Source organism: Cavia porcellus, unplaced genomic scaffold, assembly GCF_034190915.1.
Source record: "Cavia porcellus strain 051 isolate PalLab524CR breed Dunkin Hartley unplaced genomic scaffold, mCavPor4.1 scaffold_5, whole genome shotgun sequence".
In the NCBI taxonomy this organism is placed as follows: Eukaryota; Metazoa; Chordata; class Mammalia; order Rodentia; family Caviidae; genus Cavia; species Cavia porcellus.
The window spans coordinates 59,718,692-59,732,843 of record NW_026947488.1 but is presented as its reverse complement, the minus strand read 5'-3'; the positions used below and the strand labels follow the sequence as shown (position 1 = coordinate 59,732,843).

The following is a 14,152-nucleotide window of genomic DNA, read 5'->3' as shown; positions in this document are numbered from 1 at the left end:
ATCCCTTAAGAAAGTTTCTAACTTACCTGTCAGCTCTAATGCTCATGCTTTGATTAAACACGGCTTTATATACATACTTGGATTATACATGCTTTGATTAAAATTTGTTTTTGCCTTGAAGGTGCCAAACCCCAAGGCATCATACAGATAAAACCAGTAAGAAATAAGCTATATTCCTTCTACTGGGATTCACCAGATCTTGTCCAGAGAAAAGGTCATAGGACACATATTGAGACCTTAACTAATTATACTCTGCAGGCCTTAAATTACAGCATAGCTGGTCTCTCTCCTAAATGCAAGAAGTAAAACTAATGAGATAGGCCATTCTCCAACATTGGAGATACAGACAGTCTAACAGCACAGAAGATACTTATGCAATTATAAAAACTAAATGTATATTCCTCATCCATCCTACTAATATCTCAATAGTTGTTCAAGATATTAGACAAGTCAATGACACGTCAGACTCTAAAATTTCCTGAACCTTATCTTTATCCTCCTTATAGAAAGCTGTACTAGTTTCTTTTGGTGGAAATCTTTGTTACCTGAACTCATAATTATTCTAATAATTCTATTATTTGGCCCATACATACTTAATTGTTTCTTTTCCTTTGTCTCTCCAGACTTAAAGCTGTGTGCTTACCCAAGATAAAAATGTCTGGTGTCTACTGAAGGCTTTTAGATAAAACCTCTGCAGAGTATCCCACTGCCAACCCACAACTTTGATCCCTTTCAGCCTGAAGAAGCCAGATCGGTCATCACCCATTATTCCCTCGAGGCAGTTCAGGGTATTTTTCCAGAGGGGGGACTGTTACAGGCAACTGAGTCACATAAAAACATTATAGGCAGTCAGACAGGTCTAGGTCCTTGAAGGAGCCAGTACAGAAGGCTAGATACCTTGCAACTGTGGGGAGAGACAGAACTCCTGTTGTGGCCCAGGCCTCAAAACAAAAGATCAAACAAATACACCCACATCCTAATGATTGATATTCTAAATAGGTCCCTAACACCCAGAGAAAGCCAGGAGTCACCATTCCAACTACCTAAGGAAGACTCACTGCTCTTTAAGTGCATGTGACTCACCTCCCCATCTGTCTCCAATTTAGTCAGTTTTACCTGAGCAATTAATCTTATTGGTGGACCACAGTTCTATCCCACCTTATACCCACCTTGTGAATTCCCTTGTTTTCCCCACCTTAGATCTGCCTTACTTTGTGGTTTTACTCTATAAAAGTTGCTAAAAAAGACAGTTTGGCAACCAACTCAGGACCCCTTCTGTCTCTCAGACAAAAGCTTTCTCTCTCTCAAATATTTTCTGCTAAAAAAAAAAAAAAAAAAAAAAATTACAGTATAACCCAGATTCTCTCTTTTGGTTCATTTTGGGAGAGCAGTACAGAGTTCACAAAGTACCAGACGGAGACCAAGCATGCAGTCATACTCTGCAACTAACTAATTCTGTGAATTTGGGCTTCAGTGTTTGTATCTGAAAAATGAAGGATATGAACACTAACCTCAAGGTTTCATCCCGTTGTTTTATGGGACTCTAAAATGTCTCATGCAAGTAGCACGATCTTGACAACCATACATAGTTATTAAATATTAGGAAAATGCCATTCTTAAAAGATAATTTTTAACCACAGCTATTCAAAATAATTGCTACTAAAACTACTCTTCTTTAGGCTATGTTAAATAGTAATATATTTAGTAATATAAATACAGTAATACATTTTCTGGATGATACTATTATTTAATAATTAACAGAATTTCTAATATATGGTAAAAATCAATTGAATTCTATACTGTTCTAACCTACACTGTTTACTTTGTTATTTTCAATCTTCACAATATTCATAAAAAAACAGGTACTATGAGGAAACTGAGGCTTATAAGGTTAAATAATCTGAATATGGTAATCTATAAACTAACGTCCTAGTATTCAAATTTAGGCAGTGTGCCTCTCTGGACCCAACAAATGTGCAATCTTTATCTTACAAAATTCCAGGCCTTAAAATACATCAGCATTATCTTCTTTTGGTTTAACAGGGTTTTTTTTGTTTTGCTAAGAAATAAAATTAAACTGAAGCATTGCATCACCATATAACCACCAGGTGGCAACAGCATAACAATAAAACGGCCCATGTAAGGGAAAACTGCCACTCAGAAATCAATACAAACGGTCTAAAGGGCTAGGGATTTAGTTTAGCCGCACATGTGCCTGCCTGAAAGCATGAGATCTTGAGTTTAATCCCTGTTACAAATAATAATGATAATAATAATAATAATAATATTAATTATGATCTAAGAACAAGACATAGTGCCCTGCTTTGCAACCTCTGTAAACTGTGAACCAAATAAACCTTTCCTCCTCCATAGTGCAGGTGTTGGTATTTTGTCCAGGGACAAGAGAGTAACTGAGACATGCCCAGTATCAAATTATCAAATAGCACTCAGAAAGAAAGAATTATGAGTAAATTTCAATAAGAATAGAGACACCTAACCTTCAAGTCTACTTTAAAGGAGGATAACAAGCCAGGGAGGGTGATACACATCCATAGTGCTAGCACTGTGGGAAGCTGGGGTGAAGAACATGAATTCAGTCAGACCTGAGCAACTTAGTGAGGCACTGTGTAAAAAAGAAAGAGAAGAGAAATCCAAACTATGTTAAAACCCAGAGAGATTTGTGGGGATAAGGGGAAATGAGAGAGATTTGTGGGGATAAAGGGAAAGACTGAAGCAGAAGTGAAACGATCAAGATGCAATATGCATTATATACCAGTTCAAGATGAACTTAATCATTATGTGTCACAAACATACACTACTACAAAAGAACTAGACAAATATTCCTTAGGGAGAAAAAAACCTTAGAAATCACATTTTCACTAAGAACTAAAGAGTTGCTGTTTATTTTCAAATAAGTAAGAAGCTGACTATAAAAACTAAATACAGCAAAATCCAAGAAAAGATTCAGAGATATGAGTACATAAAATAAACTTCTACATGAAAACAATGCCATAAGTTAAAAGAGAAATGACAACACTATTTGAAAGATTACCACAGAGATAATTACCCAAACTCACAAATAGTTTATAAAATTTATGTTAAAAAAAAAAACCTATGAAAAAATGGGCAGAAGATACGAACTGTACACAGAAAAAAGTATAAATAACCTTACATATACCAAAAATGCTCAATTCTCCTCAAAAGAAAAACGCAAATTAAAATTTCATGAAGTTGCTCTTTCTTTCATTATCAGATTACTAAAAATTAAAAGTTCAGCAATATACTGATGACAAGGCTCTGGGGAAACAGGCCCTCATATACAACGTAGGCAGGAATAGACACAAACTGTGTAACTACTATAAAGGAGATTTTCATATTTATCCTTTGATCCAAAACTACTACTTTCAGGAGTCTGTCCCAAACATATACTCAAAAATACAAAATATATGCACAAAGGTATTCATTTGTAGTAGTAGTAGGAAATACAAATATTTATCAACAGGAATTAGTTGAATATTCATCCACCAATGGAATATCATAAAACTATAGAAAAAGATAACAATCTCTATATAAATTTAAAAATTAGTACTGAAAAACTGGAAATAAAATTAACCAACTATCAACCTGGTATCAAATTAGCAAACAATACAAATGATTTCATATGCCTTTAAAGTAAAATATTTTATCATACACATTCCTAGTATACTAACTCTAAAAAAGAAGTACAAAGAAATTCCTAAGCACTATTTAAGAATCATATTGTTAATAATAAAATTGGCATCATTAATTGTAAAATATTGAATACAATATAAGGAAAAAAGTAATTATATTAATGGTAGTAGATACTATCCCAAGACTTTCAGTGAAAGAGAAGATACAAATATAAAGTCGGATGTTTTTAAAGCCATAAAATTAAGTTTAAATTGCAAATAGTATGAACTCTCTATATTTTTTTTTTTAAATGTACTTCCCAACTCTACATTGTGAATCCCAGAATCAATGCCCAACCTAGTAATAAGAACACCTCTATCACACAGACAGTAGTCTCTAAGTACCACCTTCCACTCAGTAAAACACGAGTTTTCTGGAAGCCAGAGGTGTATAAGGGAGGAACATGTTTCACCAAAAGGCAAGGAAATTATCAGAACTACTAGCTATATCAAATGGAATGGAGCCAACTTAAAGGGGCAGTGACTGGCAAAAGAAGAACAATCTGAGTATTTAAAAAAAAAAAGACTGCAGTATGTTGAAATAGTTCAGCTGAGCACAGTGGCACATGCCTATAATCCCAGCAATTGGGAAGCTGAGCCAAGAGAACTGCCACAAGTTCAAGGCCAGCCTAGGATACCAAGTGAGTTGAGAACTTGCTTCAAAAAAAAAGTTTTAGTACATTAAAGTCTGAAAATTAATTATAATAGTTTTTTGTTTTGTTTTTTTGAGACAGGGTCTCACTACGCAGTTCAGGCTGGCCATGAGCTCACTTGGTAGCCCAGGCTGATCTCGAACTTACGAAGATCCTCTTGCCTCAGCCTCCTAAGTACTTGGATCACAGAAGTGTGCCACCACACCCAGTCATTATAATAATTTTAAAAGGCAAAAACCTTCATGGGGTATATTTGATGGCTGCTAGGCCATCAACTTATTACTATCATCTGAAAACAGAAAAATTAAGCATATCTCTTGTCTTTCTTGTACAAACTGTATTTCAGGATAGTCCAATGCTGGAAAGTTCTTCATAAAAGATGCATAGATACTGAAGGAATGCCACTAGGAAAGCACTGTCTTGCAACTCCTAATGTCATAATGGATAGAGGCAAATCACACATTTTCTCACTAAGTGAAAGGCTCTTGGGGAACTTCCCATAAGATGTATCCAGGTAACACAACCAGAACCCACTACGCTGCTTAATCACAGCATCACGAATGGAACATCTCAGACATTGTGTCCCCTGACAATGAAAATAATAGTCATTTTCATGATATGAAATCTATACCTATGAATTTTCTTGTCCCTAAATCAAAAATCAAGTTTGAATCTTTCTAGATCCCCGTGGTTCAACAGAACTTTCTACAATTATGGAAATTTTTATACAACACTACTCCAACAAAAGTCAGTAGACAATCTGTGATGACTGAACACTTCAAATGTGACTAATGCAAGTAGGGAACCAAACTTTTAATTTTATTTCACTTTAATTAAGTAGCCAGAGCTGGCTAAAGGCTGATAGTACAATTCTAGATCTACCCACCAGGTGAGAAAACATAGAGTTATGTATTACAGAAAACCATGTGCTACAATCAGCTAAATTTAGAATGGCAAGGGGGAAAAAAGGAAGTAGAAAATGTCAGATGAAAAGATTTAAAATGTGTATCAACCAAATCAAACAACTCTGAGGGATTTAGGTCTAAATAAGCCGTTGTAAATACTTAAGGAACAACTGAGGAAATTTGAACCTTGGCTGGATATTGACATGATGGAATTTTGTTAATTCATGTATGCATGGTCTTATTGTGGTTTTCTAACACTAAAACTCTAGCTGTGGGGGGTGGGGATTTAGCTACAACAGACTGGACTACTGATGCTGACACCATCTGCCACAACATAAATGAAAACACTAAGTGGAAAGTCTTCCACCTCTCAAAGGCAGGAAGTAACATCAGTAAAATTAACAAATGCAATTTTTTTCTTTGTGGTTTTTTTTTTTTTTTGAGACAAAATCTCCATCCAGAGTTTAGGATGGCCTTAAAACTCACTATGTAGCCTAGGTTGACCTCAAACTCACGGCAACTCTTCTGCCTCAGCCTCCAAACTGCTGGGACTACAGGCAAATGCTACCACATTTGATGTCAAGTTTTACAATTTTTAAATTGAATCCAAGTATTATTTTAAAGGATAATGTGCCTGAATGTCTATAAACCTCAAACCCATTTTAGTGTCTCAGTCTTTATTATATTCATCAATGATAATTGTTCAGTTTGAAAATTAGCACTGTATTCCAAATAGGAAAATACACACCCTCTTATTAAACTACAGCTACTAAATGTAAACGTAAGTATCTGGAGGCAGTATGTAGTCAATGATCTTTGATTTCCTCATATAAAACTACAATGTGTGGCAGGGATTGCCTGTTATCCCAGCACTCAGGAGGCTGAAGCAGGAGGATCACTGCTAGTTGGAGGCCAGGCTGAGTAGCTTTAGTGAGCTCTTGCTTCCAAAATAAATAAAATAAAATTAAAATCAAAATAAAGCTTGGCGTGACCGTGGGTCTGTAATCCCAGTACTTTGTGTATTTGGGCAGAAGGATCACGTTTGTCCAGGCTGGACAAACAGCACCTTATCGAAGTAGGTTTTTGGTTTTGCTTTTTCTTGATACCGGGGATCAAATTTAGGACCTCACACTTGCCAGACAGACCTAATTTAGCCGCTGAGTTAAATCCCCAGCCCAAGATCATAAAAATAAAGGCTGGGAATGTAACTCAATACAAAGGCCCTGGATTCAAAGCCAAACAAATACAGAAATGCAAGTACAGTATATGATCAACTGTGCAAGTAAGACGTACCTAACTACAGTATCTTTTTATTGAAGTTTTTTTTTTTTTTTTTTAATTGGTGTAGGACCAGGGATACAGCTCAGCGGTGCAGCACCTGCCAGGCAAGCACAAGGTCCTGATTTCCATACGTTTTATCGAGAGAAAAAAAAAAAGTCTAAGGAACCGGGCATTAGGCTTTGGGGAAACTGCATGTGTACTGCCTTATAACTACAAACGAAAGCTAGTCTCTGACATCATTCTACTCTCCTGGTGTAAGACACATGAGAAAAACCACATTCTGAACCGTGACTCGGTGTCTTCAAGTTCCTTCATAATTAAGATGTATTAAGATACCGTCCTTTTAAAAAAACTCCCCTCTATCTTTCGTTTCGGTATGCATGGAGCCATCAGTAAGTTCAACTCTCCCCCATTTCAGTCCCTCTCGATTTTTGCCGGTTTTTCTTGAAATGCCAACATTAACGTCCCGGTAGCACCTGCCACAAATGAAAAGGTCTCCACGAAGCTGGACGTCTAGCTCTCACAGCAACGGGGCCGGGAGGCGGTGGTGCCTCTGCCTCTCCTCCCCAAACCACCCGGACCGCAGCAGCCTCCCCGCGCCCCTGAGGGAGCCCGGCCCAGCACGGGAGGAGGCGGCCACCTGATGGGGCGGGGCCGCGCAGCGGGATGGGCAGGGGGCGCTGGCGCGGCCTCCCGGTAGGCCCGACGGCCTGCGGGGTGCAGCGGGAACCAGCCGCGAGCCATGTGGCCTGGGTGTCAGCGACACCAGGGCTGCCACGGCCGTCTACGGACCAGCACACGCCCGCGGCTCGCCGGTCCTCTGTGCGCTCAGACCGTTAAAGGTGGTAGTACGCGCGTCCCCGAGCCTTCCCGCCGTTACCTCAGGCCAAAGCGCGCACGCGCGTCACCACCAATCTTAAGTCCAGCCTCCGGCGTCGGCACTTCCGTTCAGGCCACTGCCTCAACCCTCTTACTTGACACAATATCTCCTCCAGACCTCCCCTGCGCACAAGCGAATGGGCTCATCCACATCCGGGGAATTTGAGAATCGTCGGCGGGTCACGTGACGTCGAGATACGGCCGGAAGGTAGCAAGCAGGTCCAGCGCACTGGACGAGGGTAAGGGTTTGTCTTGTCCTCGCCTAGGTTTCGGAGGGGTGGAACAAGTTCGGTCCCTAGAGTTGGGTTTCCTATAGTCCTGGCGGCCGAGGCCGTCAGCTCACCCCTACTAATCATTTTCCTTACTGTACGCAATGCTGTGCGGAAAGGAACGTGGATAGAAATACTAGACCACCCCCTGTGTGCTACTGCATTTGGTATGTCCGGCCTTGGGGCCTGAAGCGGTGGTTGTGGGCGGTGTCTCATTCACTGGTTCGGACGATGGTGCCCTGCGAGGGTCATTTCTAGAGACGGGAAACGCTTCCTTTCTCCGATCTTAGAAATACACTTATACAAGCCTGTAAAATATATAGATTGGTAAAACGTCCTACAGTCTCGGGAACGCACGCATCGCATTTCTGTAAGACACATATCTGCATGGTGTGACAGGCTCCCCAGTTGGTATTGTGTATTTCGCCCAGGAGACTGTGGAACGGGAGAAGTGGATTGTAGTATCGCGTGCTCACCCTGGGATTTAAAGTGACGCCTCCTGAAGGAAGCGTCCTGGGAGTCGTGAGTTAGCCAGCAAAATAGGAAAAGAAAAGAATACTGCACGCTTGGAGACTATCCCTTGTAAAAGGAAAATGGTCGGGAAAGTGGACTGCTGTCTTAGGAAAGTAAGTGTAACCTGGACATTGATTGTCTTGATGCTCCCAGGACCTTAAGGGCTAATTACCCTTAAGGTAACCTTAGCGCCCAACCCTGGAAATTGAATATTGACCTCAAAGAGTTGACAACCAGCGCTGCATTTGGAAAGAGATTTTTCCGGTGAGGAAAAAAGGCTTTTAAGTGCAGAGGCGACAGGTGTTTGGAAGATGGGTAGAAGAAGATTGAGTGTGAGAGATTGAAAAGGTCTGTTAGCAGGGCTGGGGATTTTAGCTCAGTGGCATAAGCGCCTGCCTTGCAAGTGTGTGGTCGTGAGTTCAATCCCCGGTACCGATAAAAAGAAAAGAAAAGGTCTGTTAGGGAATCGTTGCAAAATTTACACCTAATAGTTGGAGATAGTAGTTCTCCCTCGCAAAGCTGACCAAACTTGTGTAATGAATTCCTTTAAGAAAGCCTGCTAAAGCTGGAGCCATTTGAGGAAACTTTATTAAAAGATGTGATTTTTGTGGGCCTGGACAGATGAGCGGAACAAAGTCTTAAGGGTATACCAGGGGACAGAGCTGGGGGGACAGGGGATTGGCACAGAATAAAGGACACTCTTTACAAAAGATGGAAACAACAAAGGTATAACAAACTGAAAGTAAGGACTGCTTGTGTGTGATACCCTACAGTCCGCTTCTTCAACTGGTTTTGAGTAGTAATACTAAATTAATTCTGAACAAAACATTAAGACCTGACCTGGTTCCTGGTAGCAGAAGTAACTGGGCACCTTTCACTCCATTTTGCCTGAATCCTTATCCTACATATAGTTGTTACCTAAATGTTAGGGCTGGTACCTTGCAACTACACTATTGGATTTCACTTCAAAGATCGTATCTTGCACAAATCTCGATAGTCTCAGAAATTAGGAGTGATGTGAGCCATTGGTGCCAATAGCTTCCAGGGCTTTGGAATTCTCATCTTAGGTTTAGTGTGATGCCTTGGATGGGGCAGGACCCACATTTAGAAATAAGAAACCCAGAAGTACTCTCCAAGCTGAGTAGTTATAGCTGTTTGGGAGAAAAATGAAGAATCAGCCATGGTCAGCGGCCTAAGTAAGCATTGTGATCCCTGGGACCAGGCATTGCAGGGAATACAGCATTAAGAGTCAGGAAAAGAGCCCAGAGGAAAGCAGAAATTGGAGCAATTTGGAATTCTGCCTCTGATGTTCGCCTGGAGATTCTCCTCTCAGGAGTTCAGCCTACATCATTGTTAAGGAAGGAGGCGTTTTCCTTGGGCTGATATGCCCATACTGTTCTTGCCTTGGGGATTTGTGTCAGCCTGTGGTTGGTCACTTTCCATAGTCTGGCTCAGTGTCATCCTAGTATATTAATTTAGGTCCTTTGCCTAAAACTACTGAAATTTGAGCCACAGAAAATGGAGAGTGTTGCAGAAATAGTATGAAAAGATCTAGAGCAGCTGGAGAGAATATTTAGCAGACGTTTATGAATCAGAGACTCATCAAAGGTATTGTGAACAGGGAAAGGTGAATGTACAAGTTAAGAAAATGTACATTTGGATGCAGAGTATCTGAGAACTTTATTTAGAAGTGTGTTGCCTTCTTGTCACATTCTGGGACACTGGTGTGTCAAATGGACTGTGTCTGTCTGTTATACACTGGAAAGCATCTGTCAGCTGAGGCAGAGCAACATCTGTGGTCTTAAAAATGAGTTGTCGGGGCTGGATATTTAGCTCAGTGGCATAAGCGCCTGCCTTGCAAGCAGGCAGTCGTGAGTTCGATCCCCGGTACCGATAAAAAGGAAAAAGCAAAAAAAAAAAAAAAATGAGTTGTCATCAGACCCATACAAGTCAGCCTTTCTCAGAGTGATACACCAAAAAATAGGCCTGGCTACAAAGTCTGGGGAATTCCAGTACTAGATATCCTTAGTCTTCATGTTGAAGAAGTAACTTCTTTGCCTTGCAGATCTGACAAGATCACAGCTGCAGGAAAATGGATAGCGAGGTGCAGAGAGATGGGAGAATCTTGGATTTGATTGACGATGCTTGGCGAGAAGACAAACTGCCTTATGAGGATGTTGCAATACCACTGGTAAGTTATAAGTTGAGCTGAGGATAATGGGTTAAACTTGTCACCTGGAAAAGCCTAGCAGAAGTGGGCTATGGATGGAAAATTACCTAGTGTGATAAAGAAGTCAGGTGGGAAGCTGAAGCAGAAGGATCACAAGTTTGAGCCCAGGCTGAGGACCTGAGTGCAAGACTGTCTCAAAACAAAAAATAAGAAGGGCTTATGGTGTAGCTGAGTGCAAAGACCCTGGCTTAAGTCCATAGTACCACAAAAATTAACTAATAAATCACAAGCTATAATGTACGCTACCAGCCCCTGGAGGGCATCTAGCCTCCCTGTTTGTTTGGAGAGAAACATAGGTAGTTAGTGGCACCTGAACTGTATTGTGTCCACCACCCCGAAGCTAGATGTAAACCAAATAATCTGACCCTAGTGCGTAAGACGGAGGAATGGTAAGCAGCAGCGTGTATTTCTTGCCTCCCTTCTTATGGCTCATCAGTCTGATGAGTTTTTTGGGTTTTGTCTTTTGTTCGTGTTTTGTTTGTTTGTTTTTGAGACAGGGTCTTGCTCGATGTTTTTCAGCACTCACGTGCCTGGAACACACCTGTGTGAGGTTCACAAGAAAATATTCAGAGGTTATCTGACTTTTCTTCTTTACCATTTAGAACAACTCCTGACACAGTCTTTTCTTCCCTTTCCTGATCACTGGAAAACTTCACTGAAAGGACCTTGTTAGGTTGATGTAATAAGTGATCCCAAATCTTTGCTTATATAATGCTCATTAAAAGTCTCATTTCTGTCATAGAGATCTAACACAGAAGAGGAAGACTAGGGCCTGGGGACTTTTAAGTGTGCAGCTGCAGGTGCAGTTAGTAAAATGCAGGCACATTGTCCGCTGCTACTAATTAACAGAGAAACTTTTGATCCCTGGTACTGATAAAAATGAAAAAGACAAAAAAAAAACAGAGAAACTATTCAGCTCCCCTACCTTTAAGAACAAAAGAAAGTACCATGTTCCATGAATTCTACACATGTCAAATATCAAGTTACAGCTTAGTTCAAGCTTAGGGAAATAGTCAAAGGAACAGACGTAAGAAGAATTATAGCTGCCATTTATTGAGAATCCATTTTATGCTCTGGACTAATGTTGAAGATTTACATTATCACTATTGCTTAAAACAATTCTGCAAGGGAAGTGGCATTACATACATTTTGCAGGAAAACAGGATCGAGAAGAAAACTGCCAGAAGTCTGAGAATTGATAGGTTGGATTTTTGTACCTAGATCTGGGAAGCTCCGGACCACTCTTGCAAGCTTTTGCTTACTCATTCCTTTCAGTGAAGCCTACTAGGTGTCATAAGAGTATGGGTGCCTAAAGAGGCTGTGTAGAAGTAACTGATGGCTTCACAGTGGCCTGTGAAAAGTTGTAGTGTCTGTAGAGTGTCAGTTGCCTGGCAGGCAGTGGAAAGGCTTCAGAGAAGGTGTAGAGTTTAAGCCAGATGATGAGGCAGGACCAGGAGTTGGGGTGGCCGAGGGGACATCAGCAGAAGAGATGTGTACAGGCCTAGACTTTAGAAAGGCTGTGGCAGACAGTGAGACATTCAGGGTGGATGGAGAGCACCTTTGTCTGACCAGTTTACAGGAAAATTGGGCACACACTTGGCGAGAGATACTTATTGCCACACTTAGATCTCTTCTGAAGATCTGTATTTGAGCTGGGCATGGTGGCTCACGCCTGTAATCCCAGCACTCAGGAGGCTGAGGTGGTAGGATCGTGGCGAGTTAGAGACCAGCCTGAGCTACAAAGTGAGCTCGAGGCCAGCCTGAACCACATAGTGAGACCCCGTCTCAAAAAAGACAAAAAAAGATCTGTATTTGGCTTTCAGAAAGTCAGTTTAGCAGCATTATTAGAGATGGCCTGAAGTGGAGAAAGGAGTGAGTGAGACCAGTTAGGAAGTTACTGCAGTGAAGTAGGCAAAGAACCAGTGCCAGAACAAAATCAAGAAAATGGTGGAAACTTACTGAGTTTTGGAAACGTTTATAGTGAAATTGGGGATAGTTATAAGGAATGAGGGAGAGAGAAATTTCCCTAGTGACTTCTAGGTGGTAACCTGGCTGTGTGGCTGATACATACCTTTTCCTTTGTCTTGTGACACTGATATATAGGTGAGCCTCTGCTGTGTGACAAATTGCCCCCAAAAGTAGCATCTTAAACAGCTGTCTCGTTTTGCAGCTCACCTGAGGTCTTGGAGTCTGCACTGGCTCTGCTCGTTAACAGAAGGCTTGCTTATGTTGTAAAGTCAGCCAGTAGCCTGCCTGGAAATGCGTAATCTAGGGCAGTCTCGTGTGTGGCAGTGAGTAGCCGGATGTCCCTGGGGGATGAGTGACTAGGCCTTGGTCTCTTGTGGTTCAGCCGGTCTGCCCAAAAGCAGCATAGGAAGGAACATCAGACTCTGGAGTACAGGCCAAGAACTGGTTCCCTGGTACCACACCTGCACTCTGTTTTGGATAGGAGTGGCTGCAGAGAGCTCCACACAGCATCTGTCCTGAGTGTAGCCGTGGCTTACGCATTTTATGAAATGGCTTGGAGGCTACGAATTGGTGTTTGCTGTGTGTTTTGTTGCTCTCCTTCGCCACTAGGGGGCGATCTCTCCCGTTATGTTCTCTGCCCTTCACCACCTCTTCCTTCATATAACAGGCATGTTGCATACAGCATAATTTTTTACGTATTTCCTTGTCAGAAAATCTAATATTCTTTAGCAGCCACCCCAAACCAAAGAAAGATTTAGTATTGGTAACTTATTAATAATGTCAAATACTTCTGGAGCGCTAGATGCCCCAGACAGTGAGTGCCTCAGCACCTCTTCTAAATCACATTAGTCCTCTGAGCAGTCTAGGAGATGACGGCTACTTCTTTCTCCCCCTTGCCCAGAAGGAAGCATAAAGTCGCAGGGGGTTGAGTACATTGTCTAATTAACCTGGTAAGAGGTAGAGTCATGAGCTGGTGGCCCGGTGGGCTCCCAGAAGCCCCTGCCCTCAGCCCTGTGCTCCACTGTCTCCTGCACAAACTCCAGAATCACAGTGCCCATTTTCCCTGGGCCAGGCCACTTCTGAGCAATGCTTTGGTATTTTCCTCACTTCTCTGTGTCCTGGATCTGTCTTTCTGAATATACATATCAAATACGCTGCCTGTTTCCAGGAGCTCACAGATTTTAATCCTAAGTACTCTTGAGTTGTAAAGAAACTCTTTGCTCTGAATGCCCATTGTGTACCTTTTCAGAATGAACTTCCGGAACCTGAGCAAGACAATGGAGGCACCACAGAATCTGTGAAAGAACAGGAAATGAAGTGGACGGACCTGGCCTTACAGTACCTCCATGAGAATGTGCCCCCCATCGGAAACTGACTCCTGGCTTCTTCCTCATGAACGGATCTTTCAAAAATATTTGATACAAATGTTGTCTTTCAGTGTCCTAATTCAACTCTCAGTAATAAAATGAGCACTCAGAAATGTACACCCACCTGGTTTGTGGCAGCGAAGTACAAAATGAGAAACCCAGATCTCTCAGGAATGCAGACTATTTAGTTCTTTAAACCTAAATTTTTTTCACTTTCTTATATTTGGTTAAATATTTACCCTTATCTCTGATACTGCTTTACCATCAAAACTTAACACTTCCAGGGGCTGGGGATTTAACTCAGCGGCATAAGCGCCTGCCTTGCAAGCAGGCAGTCGTGAGTTCGATCCCTGATACCGACAAAAACAAAAAAGACA

At 41.4% G+C, this 14,152-nt stretch overlaps 2 protein-coding genes across 19 annotated transcripts in view; one reads left to right on the top strand and one right to left on the bottom strand.

Moving 5' to 3' along the window:
• Positions 1 to 7,574, bottom strand: part of Cep63 (centrosomal protein 63) — a 60,240-nt gene extending 52,666 nt beyond the window's left edge. For 8 of the 15 annotated variants that reach the window (XM_013159914.2, XM_063249029.1, XM_013159919.3 and 5 more), the window contains exon 1: positions 7,190 to 7,423. In XM_013159914.2, the coding sequence (XP_013015368.1) occupies positions 7,190 to 7,293 (104 nt within the window). In that variant the 5' untranslated portion in view covers positions 7,294 to 7,423. The other 7 variants (XM_013159915.3, XM_063249032.1, XM_063249031.1 and 4 more) reach the window with 7 other exon arrangements.
• On the top strand, positions 7,503 to 13,892 carry Anapc13 (anaphase promoting complex subunit 13). 4 transcript variants are annotated; one of them, XM_005006695.3, is made up of 3 exons: positions 7,503 to 7,667; positions 10,276 to 10,401; positions 13,658 to 13,892. In XM_005006695.3, exons 2-3 carry the CDS (start codon positions 10,303 to 10,305, stop codon positions 13,781 to 13,783), a joined length of 225 nt encoding a protein of 74 aa, XP_005006752.1. In that variant the 5' UTR covers positions 7,503 to 7,667; positions 10,276 to 10,302; the 3' UTR covers positions 13,784 to 13,892. The 4 variants fall into 4 exon arrangements, with proteins under 4 accessions (XP_005006752.1, XP_013015375.1, XP_003476781.1 ...); XM_013159921.3 differs by lacking the exon at positions 7,503 to 7,667 and adding an exon at positions 7,931 to 8,067; XM_003476733.5 differs by lacking the exon at positions 7,503 to 7,667 and adding an exon at positions 8,045 to 8,323.
• The last annotated feature ends 260 nt before the right edge of the window (positions 13,893 to 14,152 follow it).

Excerpts from the sequence above, each read along its gene's own strand:
- Anapc13 (XM_005006695.3), top strand. The coding sequence starts at position 10,303 with ATGGATAGCGAGGTGCAGAGAGATGGGAGAATCTTGGATTTGATTGAC. Across the intron at positions 10,402-13,657 it reads AGGATGTTGCAATACCACTG|AATGAACTTCCGGAACCTGA; the intron begins GTAAGTTATAAG and ends GTACCTTTTCAG.